Below are 20794 nucleotides of genomic sequence, written 5' to 3'. Positions count from 1 at the left end.
CGCTCTGTATTTTTTTCAGCAGTCCTTAGATTATTCATTTGTCCTTTACTCTCATTTACTTGTACATATCTTCATTGAAGTGAATGGAATCAAAATACATTAACAACTAAGTTCTCTCATTGTCTATAATGATCTGCCCTTAGCTAATGTCTAAATCAGGGGTTGGCAACCTTTCAGAACCGGTATGCCAAGTTTTCATTTATTCACTCTAATTTAAGGTGTCACGTGCCAGTAAAACATTTTAACATTTTTAGAAGGTCTCTTTCTATAAGTCTATAATATATAATTAAACTATTGTTGTATTTAAATTAAATAAGGTTTTAAAAATGTTTAAGAAGCTTCATTAAATTGCAGAGCCCTCATGGACCAGTGGCCAGGACCCGGGCAGTGTGAGTGCCACTGAAAATCAGCTCACGTGACGCCTTTGGTACACGTGCCATAGGTTGCCTACCCCTGGTCTAACTGTTTGTGAATATATTGTACATTTGGTTATTTTGTTCACATTTTCATCGCAGGGAAAGTCTCTTACTTGGTTCTTGTATTGAGACTCATTACTATAGCATGAGAGGAGTGTACATAAAATAAGACAAAACATATTGTGTTACTAGAATTCATAGACTCTTAATCATGAGGAAGGTATATGCATTTCTGACTCTTGAAGTGTACAAATCTAAAATACCAACAGAAGTTCATTTTTTGTTTAGTGGATTCATGGCACAATCTAATGGCACAAACTAATATAGCAATATTATGTCAAGTGACTTCACTGAGTGCATGATATGTTTGAATAAATGCAGAGAGGAATGTGTAAAACGGTTTATAATGCTTGGAATTAAGAAACTGCATGAATGCTCTTAGTGGGATGAGTTAAGGTAAAGAGATGTTTTAAGACTTTTAAAAATGACAGTAGCTTCAGCTAATTATTGTTAATTGTATACTTAAAAATAAGTGTTTTTATTTTGTACTTGTATAATTAAATTAATGGTATAAAATGATTGTATTACACCACAAGTAAGTGGTTCTAGTTAAATATTGTAAAAATACTTTATCTGTCTTCAAAAGACATTCTTTGACTTCTGGCGCTCCTTTTCAGGGTTTCCGGTGTAAAAGGGCTACAGATGTTGATTTAACATTTTTCTTAAGAGAGCAAAGAATAATGGTACTTTTAATCTTTGGACAGGAATGTTGGCTCAAAAAGTAATAAAACTTAATTTATTAAGGGGCACTAATTTTTTGTATGATGTGTAGAATGTATTTTTTTAAAGTAAGTGCTTCCAGTTAATGCATATCAAAATTGAACGAGGAAAGAAGCACAGTTGCATTTTTGGAGTTAAAAACCAATATACTATTATTACATTTTCAATCTAGTAGTAAAATTGAAATATACAAAGTGTCATTTCCTCAGAGAGTGTTCTGGCAGCGTCTACTGAAATTTAGGTTACTCTTTTACTGTAACTTGATTGCTTACTATAAATTCACAATATAGGTTTGAAACTACCTTCTAAGGCAAGATGTTAATTATATATTATAACAAGGGGATTCTCAAAGAGAGAGAGACTTATTTCAATTCAATGAAGCAGGCATATACCTAGCTGTGTGTCAGATAAATGTTAGACAAATACACAAGGGACAGAACAATTCTGGGATTATTACTTAATTTTGGTCAGCATCATTTATGTAATCTTGTGCTTTACAGTAGCTTCCAGTAGTGATGAAAGAACACCATGATGACCCCTGATGTATTATGCTTTTCTCTGAGCACGCTTTTCAACCCTAGTCCACATACCCTTTTGGATGGGTGGGTAAGGGGGAGGTGGAGAAGGACGTTTGAATTTCTGATGCCTTCAGCAAATACTTTCCTTTGACTGCTTGGTCATGACCAAAGTGCTATCCAAGAAATTTTCTCCTGCTACCATGTACCCAGAAAGGTAACTTTTTTAATACTGAATTTACTTTACCTGTAAAGGTGCAATCTGAATGATGCAGAAAATACAAACAGCTTAATTGAGAATTTCTTTATTTAAATCATTAATGAGAAAATATGAGACAGTAAGAGAATCTGAGGTGACTTTTGTCTCTTATTATTTTTTACACTTTGTACTTGACGCACTATTATGTTGGCTGAAGATATGATAATCTGCTAGGCATGTGAAATTACTAAAAATAGTAGTCGAACCATAACACAATTATCTAGGGCATCAGGTTATGGGATTTTTCCAAACCTTGGAGTCAAAGTCCAACTGAGGACTAAGGTCTCAGTAGCTAGACATTTGCTGTTTCTACTCCAAATAGATGACCTATGCAGAGGAACAGGTTGTAACTTTAATCTGTCAGTGATGCAGAATGAGGAAAGGGACAAATTATTTGAGTGAACAGATAGCACAAAAAGTTAATGAAGTGGCTCTATAAATTCCTGTTATGCACGTTAATATGTATACAAATCAGAAAATATGGGTGTGATACTCTCAGGAGCTGAGCACCTCCCACAAGCTGTTAAGCATCCTTGACTCCAGTGGAAGTTGAAAGAGCTCAGCACTTCTCAAGGTCAGACTGTAATATCATTTATATGTAACAATTAGACTAAACGTTAGATGAGTGTGGACATACATTAAAAAGATTCTTTATGTGAAACATTTGATAGCATCATAAAGATTGACACAGGGCGGATTGATTTAAATCAAAGCAATTTACATTACCAGTTTTTATCATGATTTAAATCAGCAATCAGGAAACCTTGATTTACATAATCAGTTTTAATCATGTTTTACATTTGTACTTTTTATTTATTTTTCCTAAAGGAAAGTTAATTCTCATTGGCTGGTAATCATTAAAATATGTTGATTTGCAATGAAATATAACCATTGCATTAAATTTGGATGCTAACTTTTTGCCAGCCATGACAATACACATTTATTTAAACGATTATATAACTTACCATACATGTAATTTTTACATTTTTTACTATTTTAGAAGAAGGTGAATAATGTGGTAATTAATTTTTTACTTGTGATTAGTGTTAAGCTTGATTTGGATGGAAACATAAATTCAGTTGCACAAAAGCATTGTAATTGATTTTTATTAAATGAGCTGGAAACATAAGAAAAAACTTTTATCAAAACGTTTTTGTATTTAAAATTAAGTGATTTATTAAATAAAGGAAATATTGCCAGAAGTTAGTGAATTGAACTGATTATTTCTGATCAATGTCCTTCAAGATTTTAGAAGTAGTAAATCTCATTCTTTCACACTCAGTTTTTATTCATAGATTGGAAGAAGAAAACAGGCTTTTCTCCTTTTTTCAACTCCAATTGACTTCTTAGCTTTGAGTGAACTAGTCAACTGAACTAGTTGAATACATTGAAATGAAGAAAATATTCTCTGCACCTGTGGAAGAGGGTTACCGCTGTAGAAAGTTGGTTTAGCAGTTTCAACAAACTCTGGTTTCAGGTGTGTAGCCAGTGACTTCACCATTTTAGTTGTTTAACTTTCTTTAAAACTTGGCAGCAAATATGTACTAGATTTTTTTTGTATTTAATTTAAATGATTTTAATAGATTTAGGCCTTAACATGGGTTGTTAACTTCCAATCTAATTTTAATAGGCTTATTTTTAAAATAAACCTTATTTAACTCGTTAAAAAAAAGGTTATCAATCCAGATTGAACATACCTACTTCAATTTCTTTCAGACAAATTTTTCCATGGAGTATAATTTTTCTGCTGACCAGTTTGACTTAGTCTACCAATTTACTACTGTTGTTTGAACCATCTGTTTTACTTTTCAGTTGGCATTAGTTAATGAAATTATAGGCTTATATACAGTAGATATAATCTGTAGGATTTTTCAGAAAGGTGGGACAGACAGACAATTATGTTTTGCATTTACCTTGGATAGCTTACAATGCTCATAATCATGTGTTTGAATTTTGTAATAGCAAATAGCAAAATTACCATCAGATGCTACGGTTTACTTTAAACGATTGATTTAAAACACTTCTAAAGATGATTTGCAAATGCATTTGACACACAAGAGAACTGTAGAAAACTGTGGTATGCTCTAAATAATAAGGGGAAATAATTAAGGGACAAAAAATAAACAGAAAACCCCTCCCTGTTTTTTAAAAGAAAATCCATGATATCCAGGCCTTTCTGATTTGCTATTTGCAACTTGGCGTGACATTTCAACAAGATCTTTACTGTTTTCTGTTATCCTGAAACTGTAGTAGAGAAGAGTCTACCTACAGAATAATAATAAAGTTTAGAATAATAGAAAGCAGTTAATGTTAAAGTTCTAGTATTCTTAAATATTTTTTGTTTAAAAAAGCTTTCAAATTATAATATTGTATTCAATATTGTAATAAATAGCACACATGCCACTCAAGTTATGATCAGACTCCAGCCTTTGCCAAGTTTCATGGTAAGTATGACATCAATGAAGAGCTTATGGGGATCTCTTTCAAAGCAGGAACTTGGTCCATAGTGTAAGTGATATGAAAACAAAAAGATAAGGCAGGGTTTTAAACATGGCATATGTATGGAATATAGCTTTGAAAGCTCCTGCTCACTTGGGGTATTTTTGCTCTGCTAACACATTTGACTCGTTTTTTAAATAATCTTGCCAATTATCTATCTTTAAAAAGAAGGAAATGAACTACACATTGTACACGTTAATTATAACACGTCTTTATGTTCTGCTGAAACAAAAATACTTGAATTTATTGATTTAATTTCTGTCCAAAATTGTCAGGAACAGCCTGTTGACCAGTACCTATTCAGTTATCATTGACTAAAATTATTAATGCCAGGCTTTGCACTGGGAACCACTGTCTGGTACTGTCAAAGTATTGGAGACTTAGTGAACAGGTGTCTTTCCCTATAAAACTGGATTGAATCACTAATAAAATTGTATGAAAATAGACTAGACATTTCATCTGGTCTTGGAGTAGGAGACAGAATCATGCAAAGTTGAGAGGAAAGCAGAAGTTTTCCCCAAAGTGGAAAATAATGACTGAAGTAGGGAAGAGACAGAGTTAAGTGGCTCTGGGAGTAGAAGAGGAAATATTTCCATGCAGTTACCATGATGACATGGAATCAGTTCAGCACGTAGCTTTGGGGAACCAAAATCCTTTAAAAAACATGATCATAGTGAAGAGAGAGGCAATTCATATCTGGCCCTTTGGACTCTTATCATAGAGTGCTACCAGAAGCATTAAATGAATATACAGAATTGTAATTACTGTATAAGCCAGCCATTTACAGTGGATCAAATTACATGCAGAAGACTAGTCTAGAATAGATGCATCAAATTATCTTACAGATATTTCTTTCCAAATTTTTCATATAAGCTAACTAATCATAATTAAGGCTACAATTTAGTCACAGGTATTTTTAGTAAAGGTCAAGGACACGTCATGGGCAGTAACCAAAAAGTCTAAAAATACCGCTAACTTAATCTGGGATGGGTGGGGGGGGTGCTCCAGCGGTTGTTGCTGCTTATATTTTGTGGAGGCAGCCTGGGGCCCCACTGCCACCACACCCGGAAGAGGGCAGCTCAAGGAGACCTTGTTGCCACTGCTCATGCGGGGGGGAGCCCATGGCCCCGCTGCCACTCCTCATGGCGGCAGGGGTGGTGGTGGTGCATGGCCCCAGTGCCACTCCACCAGGTGGGGGGCAGCCCGGGCCCTGCCACTGCTGCTGCTGGACCGGTGCCTGGGGCCACCGGAGCAGTAGCCAGTGCAGCTGGCCCCAGGACAACCCCAACTGCTCTAGTGGCCCTGGGGTCAGGCACGCCAACCACTGCAGCTGCGGAAGTCATGGAAGTCACAGAATCCGTGACCTACATGAAAGACTCGCAGCCTTAATCATAATGCATTGTTTAACATGCTTTTTCCAGCCAATCATGATGTGTGGCAATAGAATGTACCATAACATGGTGATGGGCCCATGGAAAGTCCACATAGGTAGTTGCCTAGTTAAAGAAATGCTCAACTTGAATGTTTTTTTAAATTGACTGATGCTCTGTTAGGATTTTTTCCAATTTATTTTTAAAAGAAAATTCTTTTTCAAAATGTGTGTAAGTTTCTTGCTTCACTGTTGATATTTATAGAGTTCATTTCAGAAAGGGAGATACTAACTATACAGGGAGAAACACTGAAATTCACCAGACCCAAAGTGCTCAGGTGCACAAAGTAAACACACTGAAAAATAGAGTTCTTTGCCATCTTTTGGCTCCAGTAATCCTATGTGTTACAAGTAACTATAGTAGATATAACATTTTCAGATGATGACTTTTCAGTTGTGTCCCTTCAAAGTTCTGTGTTCTGTTACTGAATATGGCAAGAAGTAACGTTTAAGTGAAGTTGCACTTGCATTGTGGGTGCATAGGGGCAAAGAAGTGAGACCAGAATAAACACTTGCCTTGTACAGTTCTAGCACAATCCTGAAATGGTAACCCTAAGGCTTTTTAAAATAATCTTCACTAAAATGGAGCTAAGAAGATTGAAGATATTTTACAGTAATCATATGGCCCTGGAGGTTGTCAGATGTTGGGGTGAAATGAGTTGAAATGAGTTGTGATTAATAAAGGTTTGGTACACAACTTTTGTAATAACCATCAGCCTTTACTTATAGGAGCTCCAGGATGAAATAATGTGACTCTTGTAGGTTGTAAGTCTTAGGCCTGGATGGCAGTGTGTGAGGAGGGTTTTTTAGTGCTTTGATAACCTGTAGAGCAGAAAGATGTCCCAGTAGTTATGATTAAGGTGTTAGTCTGGGATTCAGAAGACCCAGGTTCAGTTCTTTGCTCTGCCTAAAATTTCCTGTGATTTTAAGCAAGTCAGCTTCAGTTCTCCATCTGGAAATTGGGGATAATTATACATTCTATCCCCACAGGGGTGCTGTGAGGATAAATATATTAAAAAGACTGAGACACTCAGTACTATGATATAAAAACCATACGAGCATCTAAATTATGACTTTAAAACTAATCTCAAAATATGTGGCAGTGATGGTGTTAATTTTTTTTAATAAGTAGCAGAACCTGAGAGTTACAAATACCTCAGGAATCGAGGTTGTTCATAACTCTGAAATGTTCGTAACTCTGAACAAAACATTATTCTGTCAAAAGTTTACAACTGAGCATTGACTTAATACAGCTTTGAAATTTTACTGTGCAGAAAAATACTGCTTTTAACCATCTTAATTTAAATAAAACAAGGACAGAAACAGTTTCCGTACTTGGTCAAATCTTTTTATAAACTCCCTTTATTTTTTTAGTAGTTACATTTAACACAGTACTGTACTGTTTTTGCCTTTTTTTAATCTCTGCTGCTGTCTCTGTACTTCCAATTCCAAATGAGGTGTGTGGTTGACAGGTTACATACAGTTCGTAGCTCTGAGCTTCTACTGTGTATCTGTTGGAGCAATGAGGTAGTAGTGGTGGCTATAGCTTATACCCTTTAATTTGCAAACAGATATCTATATATATTGTACACCATAATCATTAGGAACTTACTGGATCAAAGCCTAAAGTCCCATTTTCAAAAGTGATTTTTGCACATAGGAGCTTGAAGTCATTTTTGAAAAATTTTCCTGAAGTCATTGGTGCTAATCACTTGCTTAAGTGCTTAGCTGGATCATAGTCTTACTGAATGTACAGTTATACAAGAAAATGTATTTAGCACTTACAGTCTGTAAGTCTTACGATATATATATTTGAAGGTTTTGATAGTGTTTTTATTCTTAAACTGCAACAATGGAGGCATATAAGAATTAAACACATGCCTAAGACAGTGCTGCCTTTCCTGTGAAATAATTCATGTACAACAGTTCCCACTACTGATGAGAAAATAAAAATATCTCCATTATTTTTTATAAGTAGTGGCAACATTCATGAATCTAGTTTAGAATTGAGGAAAACTCTTTTCTATAATCTTGAGTAGGAAACCCCTCTAGCATTGTTACTAATGTGGTAGTTATCACATACTGTAGTCATTCTGAAGTGACCATCTAACTCAAGGAACTGCTTTTAATCTGTTGCTCTGTTAATTGATACAAATTATTTATTTACAGCACATGTAGTTATGGTTCACATTCTTAAATAACACATACATGAGCACTAAGCTTTTGACAGAGCATTATAAGACACTAGAATGTTGACACTTTTTGCTTTCGAATGTTTTAGCACTACAAGGCTACAAAGTATGCTTCCAAACACTATGTTAATTATTGTCTCCCAAGTATTTTCCTAATTAAACAAATTATTCTTTTCCCACTTCACCAGTTAGTTTACCTCACCTTTTTAATCCCTCAGTTACACCTCCAAGTCCATCTGCTCATGCGCAGAACCCACATTTGCCATACAGAATGGATAATTATGTCTGCTCAAAATTTTGTTATTTTCTGGTAGCTGGCTTTACTCTTCATAAATTTTAGAGGTGGGGAGATCGTCTCGTGACTGGTGTACTGTAAAAGCAGGGTAAGTGCTAGATTCTCAAATGGTGTAGCTCCATCAGATGACCTAGTGATTTTTTTGTTTTTTGTTTTTTTTGGAGTGGGGGGGGGGGAATATTCCCACAGTTAAGGGTAGGAAACTACAAACTTCACTTTTCCTTATCTGAAAGTATGAGTGCTCTATTAGGATCTAGAAATTTGACTAATTCCATGAGAAATAATTCCTGTCTGGAGACAAAGCATCAATATTGTGACAGTTTTAACAGTGGTAAGAGATTATCTGTTTTACAGTACTCCTAACATGATCTTTGGGGCCTTTCGGAACTTTTGTTTATAATTTTACCAGTTTTCTCTATATAAGAATTAATAAATGAGCCTTGGAGTAGCCTTGTTTCTAGAGGAAGCTGGTAGTAAGACCAACCCCATAAATTATCCATTAATGACACTTGTGCAGTGCACATGTTACTGGTTATATATGAAAGACTTTGAGACTCTAATGCTCAAATCAATATGCACAGCTGCTAGTGGAAGAAAGAACTCGAAACAATCAAAAACATAACTTGCAGTTATTGTATTGTTTGAATATAGCTCTAAGGGGGCCACATACTCAGTGGATTAATTATGGGTAATTTTTAGGTAGCTGGGGTAGTTTTCTTTAATTAAAATAAAATGTAACAATTTGGGCTAACAGATTGCTATCTGGGTTTATTTAAAATCAGTTTTCTTTTCTGCTTGGGACACTTTGCGTTTCAAATACTTCACATTTTAATCTTTTTAAATGTTCATGGCATATTTAGTTATGCATAAATGCTTCCTACCTGTTCTAGGTTTTATCTGGTATTACAACTTGGAACATTTAGTTAGTGGCCTGTTCTTTTGAAGTGCCCCTCCTACTGAATTGTAGGTCTTCAAATGAATATTACATAAATCCGCAACCAGTTTCACTGAAAACAAGGGCAGAAAATGCAGGAGATAGGTGGGAAATAGAGTAAAATCAGATATAATATTTAACTGTTTTTACATTTGTAGAAAATATTTTTTCCTAATGGTATATCCAAAAATTTGTATCAGCCAAAGACTTCATAAACTAAACTAAAACTGTAAGTTGACTCATTTTAAATGAATTTCCTATAATGGTTTTCAGTAGTAGTGTATTCCTTTCTATTTATAGGTTTTTTTTGTGTGTTTTTTTTAAATCACTTGTCTTCAGAATAACTAAGCCCTGGTGTGATACAAATTAATGATTCTGTCTTTGTTATAAGTTTGACATTTAGAAAGTTGAAAATAAGATCCATATTTGTTTTTGAAGTGTCACCCTTAAGAATCCACTTAAAAGCCAAACAAGAACAGCAATATGTGATCTGAATGTGTCAAGAAATTGCAACAGTAAGATGTAGACTGACATTCATTAGTGAAGTAACTTCTAAATATTTCCTTTTTAAATTTAGACATTAAGATTTTTAATCTAAAATAATGTATATATAGTAATTATTAAAATTTGATTCCCCATCTCTCTTACCATGTGGAATGTCTCTGCTACCAAGCCAGATCCATGGAATTGTATTGCCTATGCAATGACAAAACACAAAAGGAAATAAATGAGTGAGAACACACACAGTGGACTAGGTCATGGGCAAACCTACTTAAACTGGATGTAAACTGTTGAAGTGAAATCAAGTTTCTAGTTCCTACTAAGTCATCACCTCTTTACAATTATAAGGGATTACCATTTTGATTGCTATGAGCAGTTTCCACAGTACTTTCTCTGTTTTTAAAGAGTCACAGTCAACTTTAAAAAACCACACTAACAGAATTTCTGCCTAGGACTTCTATAACTGAAAAATATAGAAAACATTTATTTCAGTTTGTTTGCTTTGTGCATTTATATAACATCACTATTTGTGCTGAGATCTTGGCTAGCAGGTAGCAACCTCTTTCAAGTCTTTCTTTTATAGTCTATTAAGAACATTGCAAGATCTTTGTTAATTTGGCATAGAATTGTAAATTTCATTTTAAAATAATATTAAGAAATGTATCTCTATTTTGTGTAAACTTGAATTTGTTTTTTAATAGAAAAATATTTTCCTACTGATACCTGCTTATCCTACAATTATCTGTGCCTGTATTTCTCCTGTCCCTAAATCCCAATTTCCTTTTAGACAGCCATTCATAACAAATTATTTTTACTGTGGAGCCTAGGGACTTAATCATAAATAAGTTGCTGGAAGAATCCTGTACTAAACAATTTAGAACCTCTACCCAGAGGACACAACCTAGGTTGTCATTGCCAATACAAAACTAGGGAGGGTGAGCCTACTCTGTGGGGGATGCCTAACACGTAATCACTTGTTACATTCCTGTACTCTAGGATAGGTGGTGGAAACCAAATTTTATTTTATTTTATTCTATTTTAGTTCGTCAGCCTGAATCATAAGTTGTAATTTTGCAATCAGTGTTAATAATGTGTCTGTTTTGGAGGTGCCCAAGGATTCAGACAGGAGCTTTCCATTGAGCTTCTTAAGCCTATTCTTTCTTCCAGTCTGTTCTCCCTCTCCTCCTCCTCCCCCCCATCTTGTGCCCTTATACTCCTGGGGAGATTTGCAGACCAGTTTCAGTCAATTTTTCCATGTTGGAATAAGCTAGGTGCACAGACAAACCCCTTCATCCCATTGAAATGTGTTAGAACATATACATACTTTAGTATTATAGCATTTTATATATATGAACATATAACTATTGTGTGGGGCTGGGATCAGAGCATATTTTCTGTGATAAAAATAGGGCCTGATGGTAAAAACAACGTAATTTTAAAAAAAGATTCAGAGCTGCTGCTGTATATAGACTAAAAATTTGGAACAGAATAAATAATAATGTTTTTATGCTTGAGACTTGTAAGCTCCTCTCGTCCATGTATTGAGACTTGTACATAATATAAATACTTCATTAGGAGTTTTATTTTTCAGTTGAGTATTTATTGATCCTGACTTTAAATAATTTTATGGTTGTTAATGCCAGGTGCTGGAACTTCAGAAATGAAGCAGATTTACATGGGTGATTTGGTGAGCTTATATTGGCATCAGGTTATGATCACAGGTCACTTAAACTGTTTATCTTCTCAGAAAGAGGTGTCAGTCAATACTAACCACCACCTTTAGAGATGCATGACTTGCATCATGTATTAGTAGCACTGTATGTGATAGTCACATGAAAAAGGTCACAGGGCTGGGGAGAGGATTATGATCATGCTTTAGACATGAATTTCCTTGTAGGAATATTTTAGTTTTGATCATATTTTAAAGAAGAGGGAGAGTTTTGATATCCCTTTGTGCTTTAATAGATAGACGGACTCTGATTGTAAACAAGAAAAAAATTCTAATCACAAAGAGCCTTCTGCATTAATAGACTTAAACAGCCTATTCTTTGTTAGACATTATCTTCAGTTGTATATTAAATTTTTAAAACAAATAATTATTGAGGGCTTTGTTTTTATTTTTGCAAAGACTCCAGCTTGAGCAGAATGTGATTCCCTGCCTCTTTTCATCTTTCCTTGTCTTCCATTCCCTCTGTTGGCTCCATGCCTGCCTTTGCTGCCTGATCAAGACCTTGGATCTAATCTTCAAATTTAACAGGTCTTGACTACATTTGCGGGATTGGGCCAGATCATTAGTTGGTGTAAATCCATTTAAATCAATGGAGCTATGTTGATTTACTTCACCTGAGGATCTAGCCCACTCAGATACACTTGTGCTTTTCTGGCTCAAAGCAGATTACAAGTCCAGAATGAAGCATGTGAGAGCCAGAGGTAAAGCTTTCTTGGTTAAAGGGTCGCAACTGTGAAATGATCTTCTCAAGGAAATCACAGTAACACAAAATGTGACCATACTGCAAGCCTTCCTCTTTGAAGAAACCTTTCCACTTGTCATAAACAGATGGTTAAGGGTTAATGTCTCTTTTACCTGTAAAAGGTTAAGAAGCTCAGTGAACCTGGCTGACACTTGACCAGAGGAACAATGGGGGGACAAGGTACTTTCAGATCTTGGCAGAGGGAAGTCTTTGTGCTTTTTGTTTTGTTCATTGTTCGCTCTTGGGGCTAAGAGGGACCAGACGTGCAACCAGGTCTTTCTCCAATCTTTCTGAACCAGTCTCTCATGTTCAAAATAGTAAGTACTAGATAGAAAAGGCGGATTAGTCTTATGTTTGTTTTCTTAACTTGTAAATGTGTATGTGTATTTTGCTGGAAGGATTTTTACCTCTGTTTGGGTCTGAACTCACCAGGGATTGGTGGGGGGGAGGGGAGGGGGAAGGTTCATTCCTCTCTGTTTTAAGATCCAAGGAGTTTGGATCAGTGTAGCCTCTCAGGGTAACCCAGGGAGGGGAAAGTCTGTGAGGGGGAAAGAAGGGGGGATGGTTTATTTCTCCTTGTTTTAAGACCCATGGGGTTTGGGTCTTGGGTTCCCCAGGGAAGGTTTTGGGGGAACAGAAAGTGTGCCAAACACTATATTTTGGCTGGTGGCAGCGCTATCAGATCTAAGCTAGGTATTAAGCTTAGAAGAGTCCATGCAGGTCCCCACTTTTGGACGCTAAAGTTCAAATGGGGGGAAATATACTTGACACCACTATACCCAGAATGACATTTATAACAACTTATTTCTTCCCACAACTATGGTCCCTCAATTCTTCCCCAAAACAAATACTCCAAGCGGAGCTTTCTGTAAATGGAGAGGGCAGAAGAGCCAAAGAAGCCTGCCAGAGGTATCACTTTTGCCAGTGTGGTAACCTGAGAAAGTGCTTGAACATCATTATGGTGGACACCAATACAAAACCTTAAATAGATGAGTGTGTATACATAGGGCATTAATGACACTTTTAAATGATTCTATGAGTCAGAAAGTTGGCTATGTGAAAATTACCCATCTTATTGACAGATTTGATCTCTGTGGGTCAGATTCGTCCCAGTGCAGGGATGGGATCAGAAGACAGATTGTTCCTCTCTAAGGGTTGCTGGAGGTGGTTCTGGGCATTTGACCAAATGACTTAAAAATTGATGGGTATTTGATTAAATGACAGATCATATTATCATTCTAGACAGGTGATGGAACAGTTGTTTTATAAAATTCCAACTACAATTTATTATGAAGTTCTTAACAAAATTTTATTAGAACCAAAATCTGGAATCCCATTCTAATGCAGAAGCATCTTCCTCACGCATTTCCTTCAAACTCTATGGTTGTAGGTAGACTGGCATTATGTCAAATTTTTTGCTTCTAAAGCTGGAGCCACTGGAAGCTCTCATGAGGTTGAATCTTCACCTTTCATGTCTGTGGGGCTGGGAGTGGGGTAGGAATGAGCTTTTTGGGGGATTTCAGTGCACATGTATGCTCTGCAGGAGGCCAACAGAAGAATATCTTCAGTGTTTGCTGCATTGGCAATGCTGAAGAAAAGGATCTTGGGGTTACGGTAGATGGAAAGTTGAACATGAGCCTACAGTGTGCTCTTGTAGCCAAAAAGGCTAATAGCATATTGGGCTGTATTAGTAGGAGTGTTGCCAGCAGATCGAGGGATGTGATTATTCCCCTCTATTCGGCACTGGTGAGGCCGCATCTGGAATATTGTGTCCAGTTTTGGGCGCCACACTACAAAAAGGACGTGGAACAATTGGAGAGAGTCCAGCGGAGGGCAACAAAAATGATTAGAGGACTGGAGCACATGACTTATGAAGAGAGACTGAAGGAACTGGGCTTATTTAGCCTGCAGAAGAGAAGACTAAGGGGGGATTTGATAGCAACCTTCAACTACTTGAAGGGATGCTCCAAGGAGGAGGGAGCTAGGCTGTTCTCAGTGGTGACGGAGGACAGAACAAGGAGCAATGGTTTGAAGTTGCAGTTGCGGAAGTCGAGGCTGGATATTAGAAAAAACTTTCTGACTAGGAGAGTGGTGAAGTATTGGAATGGGTTACCTAGGGAGGTGGTAGAATCTCCATCTTTAGAGCTATTTAAGGTCCGGCTAGACCGCACCCTGGCTGGGATTATTTAGGGAAAATGGTCCTGCCTTTAGCAGGGGGTTGGACTAGATGACCTCATGAGGTCCCTTCCAACCTTTTGATTCTATGATTCTATGATGGAAAACTCAACTGTCAGGACTCCTATTCGCCACACTCTTCTATGGGCATGGAAGCTTTCAGCAGTACTTTTCTTTTCTTAAAACAAGGTATAACAGAACTGGGACTTCTGTGTCAGTGCTATAAGGCTCGTGACCAAGGTTTACCAGGACCTCCTGGCTAAATTATTCTGTGGGCACTATCAACTAAAGTGATCACTGTGGTTGCATACAACTTTGTATCTGTGCTGGTGGGTGCCCCATGTATCTTCATAAATGACAGTGAAACATATCCTGTGATTGGAAGGTGCTATGGTATAGAGGTGCATTCGTAACTATATGTGCAACATAATTACTGTTTTTTGTCATTTTTCATTATTTAAATGCAGATATTTTTCTTGAAACCTCATCACTGTATGGACGGTATAAAGACTTTGAATTTCTGCTATATATTAGTTTTCAAATAGCCTATAACAAAGTAGGCTCCACAAATATAAATACATGAGCAGAGGCTTTCATAGACAATACTAGAGGGTGTGGGTGTTTGTGGGTGTTTTTAGTTCATAATTTTATTGATTTAAAGCTTTTTTATCAAGATAAGATTTACATACAGGTACAGAGTTGGTTGCATTGGAAATATTTAAATAGCTTTTTTTTTTTTTCATTTTAAGTGTTTTCTTTTGTGTTTTTCATAGGAAACAGAGATGAAGGTACATATGCACTCAAAATTTTGCTTCATTTGTTTGCTGACATTTATCTTTCATCAATGCAACCATTGCCATGAAGATGGCCATGGCCCTAAAGAGAGCCATGTACACAACCATAATGACTGTCAGATCTCGGAGGCACCATGTCTCCAGAATGGAGGAGCAGAATCCTCACCAAGTAGACTTTCAGTGCTGGAAGCTGAAAATAAACAAAAATACTACATTGAAAAACTTTTTATCCATTATGGTCAAAATGGAAGATTGTCATTTTTTGGTCTTGAAAAACTGCTAACAAGCCTTGGTCTTGGAGAGTTAAAAGTAGTGGAGATTAATCATGAGGATATTGGCCATGATCATGTTTCCCACTTGGATGCTTTAGAAGTACAAGAAGGAAAGCATTCTCATTCTCATAACCATCCTCATTCTCGTAGCCACTCAAGTCCAGAAAACCAAACTGTGAATGGTGTATCTACAAAGAGAAACTATAAATGTGACCCTGAAAAAGACACAATAGAGTCATCAGTGAAACCTGCCATTAAGCGTGTTCATGACAACAATCGCCACCACCACCACCATCATCATCATCATCTTGACCATAATGGTACTCATCATACTCATAATGATTCAGTCAGTCAGAATGAACATGGAGAGCCAAGCCATGAACCTTCAGCAGAGACAAACACTACCCAAGAACAACCTGAGAGAAAACTACACACACATAAGAACAGGCGAAAGGGAAAGAAATTCAGTGAGACATCAGTAGATACTGCACAAGATTTTGCTCAAGACCATGATCCAGGTGATCAGCATAAGCACAATCATGTTAATAAACATGATCGTGTAGACGATACATCTCACTCACATGTACGCCGTAATGACCAGGCCACCGGTCATAGACACCAAGATCCTACTCCTGGTAACGAGGATGGACATCGCCATACCAGCAAGCGTGAAGCGCCTCATAAACAGATTAGTGTAAGAAACATCTTTTCAACGCATAGTCACAAGGATCACAGTGAGGATGAACATCAACGTGAAGAGGTGAGTATAAACTAGAGCTGGGATGCACATAATTATTATTGTGACACTATAAGAAGAGTAGTACTCACAGACAAAACTAGTACTAATAAATGAGTATGACTGTTACACACAATCTAAGTAACAGTATAAAAGCACTAAGAAGTTTACTACTACAGTTTTAGCTCAACTGCATGATTTTCCATCCCCTGTTTTGTCTTTACTCTATCTCCTCTGTCTCCACATTTGTGAGATGCTTCAAATGTCCTAAATCTTCATGCTAAGTATATAACATTTCATATATTTAGAATTATTTTTTCTTATACAGGTTTCATAAATATCATTTTACAAGTCCTCCTAAACCTCTTACATCTATAATGATTTTCAAAGACCTTTTTGACATAGATGCTTTTCAGTCTGTCCTCAACATGTCCCCAATTTCAATCTTTATGGTCATAAACTATGGCGGATGAAATAAAGTAAATGTATCACTAAATAAAGTCTAGCTTCTATACCAGGGGTCGGCAACCTATGACACGTGTGCCAAAGACGGCATGCGAGCCGATTTTTAATGGCACACTGCTGCATGCCAGGATTCAAGTGTGCCATTAAAAATCCTGCCCAGCCCAGCCCGCTCTCCTCTGCCCTCCACTCCCACCATGGGGGCAGGGAGCAGAAGCATAGGCATGTGCACGAGGTGGGCAAATGCCCCCACTCTTCTGGCGCCGTGGCAAGCTGCGGGGTCCGCACTTCCGGACTGGAGCACCTGGCTGAGTGGAGCAAGCCGCCGGCCCCTTCCCCCTTCTCTTGAGCCCTGCCGCCGTGCGCACAGTGCTCTAGGGACTGGGGCTGCGCGGTCCCGTGGGGCAGTGTTTGGCTCCGCAGGGAGGCAGACACACTCCCCGCTCAACTGGAGCCAGGCTGCCACGTGCACAGTGCTCAGGGCCCCCTCCCTCATTCTAGCTCCTGGCCAGACCCTTCACCTCCAGCCCTGTCCTCAGTTTGCTCCCATCCTCAGCTCAGTGCAGAGAGAGGAAGAGAATGGGCCAGAACCAGGGAGAAGGTAGGTACCCACTGTATGTGGGCAGGACCGGGACCCTAGACTGGCAGTGGGCTGAGCAGATCTGGCAGTCAGGATCCCGGCTGGCAGGAGCCGGTGGCCGGGACCCCTGAGCAGCAGTAGGCTGAGCGGCTCAGTCCACTGCTGGTCTGGGATCCCGGCCGCCGGCCCCACACAGCCCACTGCCGGTCTGGGGTTCTGGCTGCTGGACCCTTGCCAGCTGGAGTCCCGGCCGCAGGCCACGCTAAGCCCGCTGCTGGCCTAGGTGAACAGAACCCCAGACCAGCAGCGGGCTGAGCGAGCCGGCGGCATAAGATCAACATTTTAATTTCGTTTTAAATGAAGCTTCTTAAACATTTTGAAAACCTAGTTTATTTTACAATATAACACTAGTTTAGTTATAGAATATATAGCCTGATAGACCTTCTAAAAAACCTTAAATCAGAGTGAATAAATGAAGACTCGGCACACCACTTCTGAAAGGTTGCCGACCCCTGTTCTATACTATATAGTGTATAGTTGTCTCTTCATACTCCTTCCCATTTTCATTTTTGCTTCTTTACCTCTCTCCAAAGGCCATTAACTGTTCATTCCCATTAATCCTTGATGTTAATCTTTCTCCTTTAACTCGCAAAAAAAGTTTTATTGATTTAAAGTACTAAACAGAACAATGCACTATGGACTACATAATCAATTTTAGAATTACATTTAAAGTGAAAACACCAAACATGCAGCAGGGAGTTGAGAAATGATGGGATTCTTATTTCAGGGTTATGCTCTCTTTCTCATGGCAGGCATTGTTTGTACTGCTGCTTTTCATTGATCTTCCCATGTAATTGAAAAATGATATTTATTTTCAGTGACATTAAATACTGCTGAACATTGGAGGCTGTATTTTTATGTATAGTTTCATAGCCTCTTTTTTCCCCCCCCGGTTTAGTATACATCTGTGTTTCAAAGGTGACATGTTATTGGTCAACATTTCTCCCTTTTCTGTGCAAACCTTCAGAATGAATTTCTAAGCAGCAAACAAACTCTTTAATTTTCAACAGCTGCATATTCTTTAGTGAAATCACTTCTACATGTTTAATTTGTTGCATAAATTCCTTTCAGTGTTTAAATGTCACTCAACTACTGTGGTACTATGGTCTTGGAACCAACTCTCCAATATCTCCTGACTTGTTTACGTACCTGTGCCCTGCATTGCTGTATCAGATTGACAGAAGACTTTGTATTGAGCATTATGATAATTTGCTGGTTGAAGACATGAAAAAAGATAAAAGTGAAGCAACTACGAATAAGGATAAAATAGGTGCATCAGGTAAGATAGTATCCATATGCTCTTAGAGAATGTTTTGACTCTGTTATTTATTTGGTTTGTATTATCGTAGTGCCTCCAAGTCCTGGTCATGGACCAGGACCCCACTATGCTAAGTGCTATACAAACTCAGATAAATCCGTACATAAGGAATTCAGTGGGTTTTTTTTTTTTTTTTTTTAATTAGTGTTTCATTTTATTTGAATATTAATTCATATGACAAGGTAGATTTCACAGTAAAAGAATGGTTGAAACTTGACAACTGATCTTGTTTTGTAAATTAAAATTGAGATAAATACACTCTCAGACTTAGGGGAAGTAGCAGTTGAGAGGAAATGTGGCTGGAGTGCAGCTGTGTTCTCCTGCTGCCATGATAAAGCCCCTCTCCCCCGCCCCTCCCCAATATACCCTCATATCGGGGCACGACGGTGTCTAGGGTACATGTGCAGTCCGGTGGACACTGCTGATGGGAAAATCTCTGATCAGTAGCGTACAGGCGTATGCACACCCTGATGTGGTGCACACATAGGGGGACACATCTCAAAGAACTTGAGGTACTGTACAGGGAAAGTAACCTCTCCTTCCACTTCAGTTCTAGCATTGATCTTATTTTGCAAAATCAACAATTTTGATGTAGTAAGCTGAGAGAATTTAATTGATGGTTTCTGGTTACAGTTTACACTTCTGTGATTTAATGTCATTTCATAGTATCAAAATAAAATGTTTTTCATTTCATTTCACTGCTGATGGTTTTGTAATACATGTTGGAGAATTCCCCAATGAAATTCCTCAAAGGCATTTTTTTTAAATTCTTCACTTTACTTTGTGAAAAAAACAATATAGGCTTTTCTTCCCTTTTTTTGAAGTTAAGCTAAGTAGCCCTTTTCTAATGGTTTTTAAACTTAAAAATACTTTAAAGTTGTAATCTGTTGTTTTGATGTCCTAACAAGGATTGTCTTTTTAATTAGGGTTTACTGTGGCCATTACCCATAGAGTCTAATGGAACTGTAGTATTTCCAGTAGGCATAATTATCATCTTAAAAAAAATTGAGGGAAATTGCCTTTGTTTTGAAAATAAAGATATTGTCAGTCACAGGGTCTGGGCTACAGATATGCCAAATCTCACAAATTGAACATGAGAGTTGCAATTTCTGTGTAAAATTAATCCTCACTCATGATCTTGCGATAGAAGTCTCAAATGTCAGAATTAAATCCTAACATTTGAGAATGAGGCTTAATTTTACTTAGAAGTACTGTCAGCCGCCCAGAACAAGGTAGCCATTTTATTAGTCACCTGTCCACAGAATCTGAAAGTCCTTAGGTTGGCACAGAGAGGCAAAAGTTAAGCTATAGTCCATCCTGGCCAAGCCAGTGCCGTGGTGACCCAGCCAACCTGTAATGGATTCCATTCCTGGCTCTGTCCCTGTGTCTCCCTTCGTTGTCTCCGGTCTGTGTCACTGAGTTCCTCCAAAAGGACTACCCTTCTTCCAGTCACCTGATGCCTTGTTCTCCAGCTCAGTTTGCATGTCCCACCTGCTGGAGTTTCCTCTTTTTAGGTGTGCATTGTTCAGTCCTTGGGGCTTCCGTTTGTCATGCTGGACTCAGTTGATTTGGGTTGGTTTCAGCCAGTTCCTTAATGATTCTATTCATTCCATCCAGACACCAACACACCTACTGTCTTCTGTGCTGTTCCAGGGGCAGTGTTAATGCTTTTGCACTCATGTGGTAGCAATGCACAGGGAAACTGAGGCACATTTAGGATTCATAAAAATGTTACAGATTATTCCCACTTTGTCACAGTTACTAGTAGTGAGTATTGGTTAGTTGATTGCAGGTGCTTATTAGAATGGTAAAAAAAAATCAAGCTTGTATTAATTGTGTCCTGATAGATGTTAATAATTGTTGGGAAGGGTGCCCTTCTAGTCATTATTTTTAATGACTGCAGCATCATTAAGAAAGGTTAACTTGTTCTATATAAATCTCCCATAGTGACACAGCTACTACTTCATTAACTTTGTTCAAAGATTGCTATAAACCAAATGTGCTATGTGGTGGGTATGGTAGCAGATTGTTTGTTTCACAAGGTAGGCTCATTTTAGTCAGAGTTGACCCTAGCTTAATTATCAGGAGGGTTTGTGAAAAGGCCGC

General features: G+C 37.8%; 1 protein-coding gene across 4 annotated transcripts in view; it reads left to right on the top strand.

Moving 5' to 3' along the window:
* The window catches only part of SLC39A10 (solute carrier family 39 member 10), a 64050-nt gene that overhangs the window by 6684 nt on the left and 36572 nt on the right, over positions 1–20794 (top strand). For 3 of the 4 annotated variants that reach the window (XM_075070041.1, XM_075070042.1, XM_032803634.2), the window contains exons 2-3: positions 15240–16292; positions 18442–18649. In XM_075070041.1, coding sequence (XP_074926142.1) covers positions 15240–16292; positions 18442–18649 — 1261 coding nt within the window. Of the gene's footprint in view, positions 1–12567; positions 12609–15239; positions 16293–18441; positions 18650–20794 lie in introns of those variants that run through there. The other variant, XM_032803633.2, reaches the window with a different exon arrangement.

The sequence above is a fragment of the Chelonoidis abingdonii genome, chromosome 10 (assembly GCF_003597395.2).
Source record: "Chelonoidis abingdonii isolate Lonesome George chromosome 10, CheloAbing_2.0, whole genome shotgun sequence".
NCBI classification, from domain to species: Eukaryota; Metazoa; Chordata; order Testudines; family Testudinidae; genus Chelonoidis; species Chelonoidis abingdonii.
The sequence above is the reverse complement of the archived record's forward strand: the minus strand, read 5'-3'. Positions and strand labels throughout refer to the sequence as shown.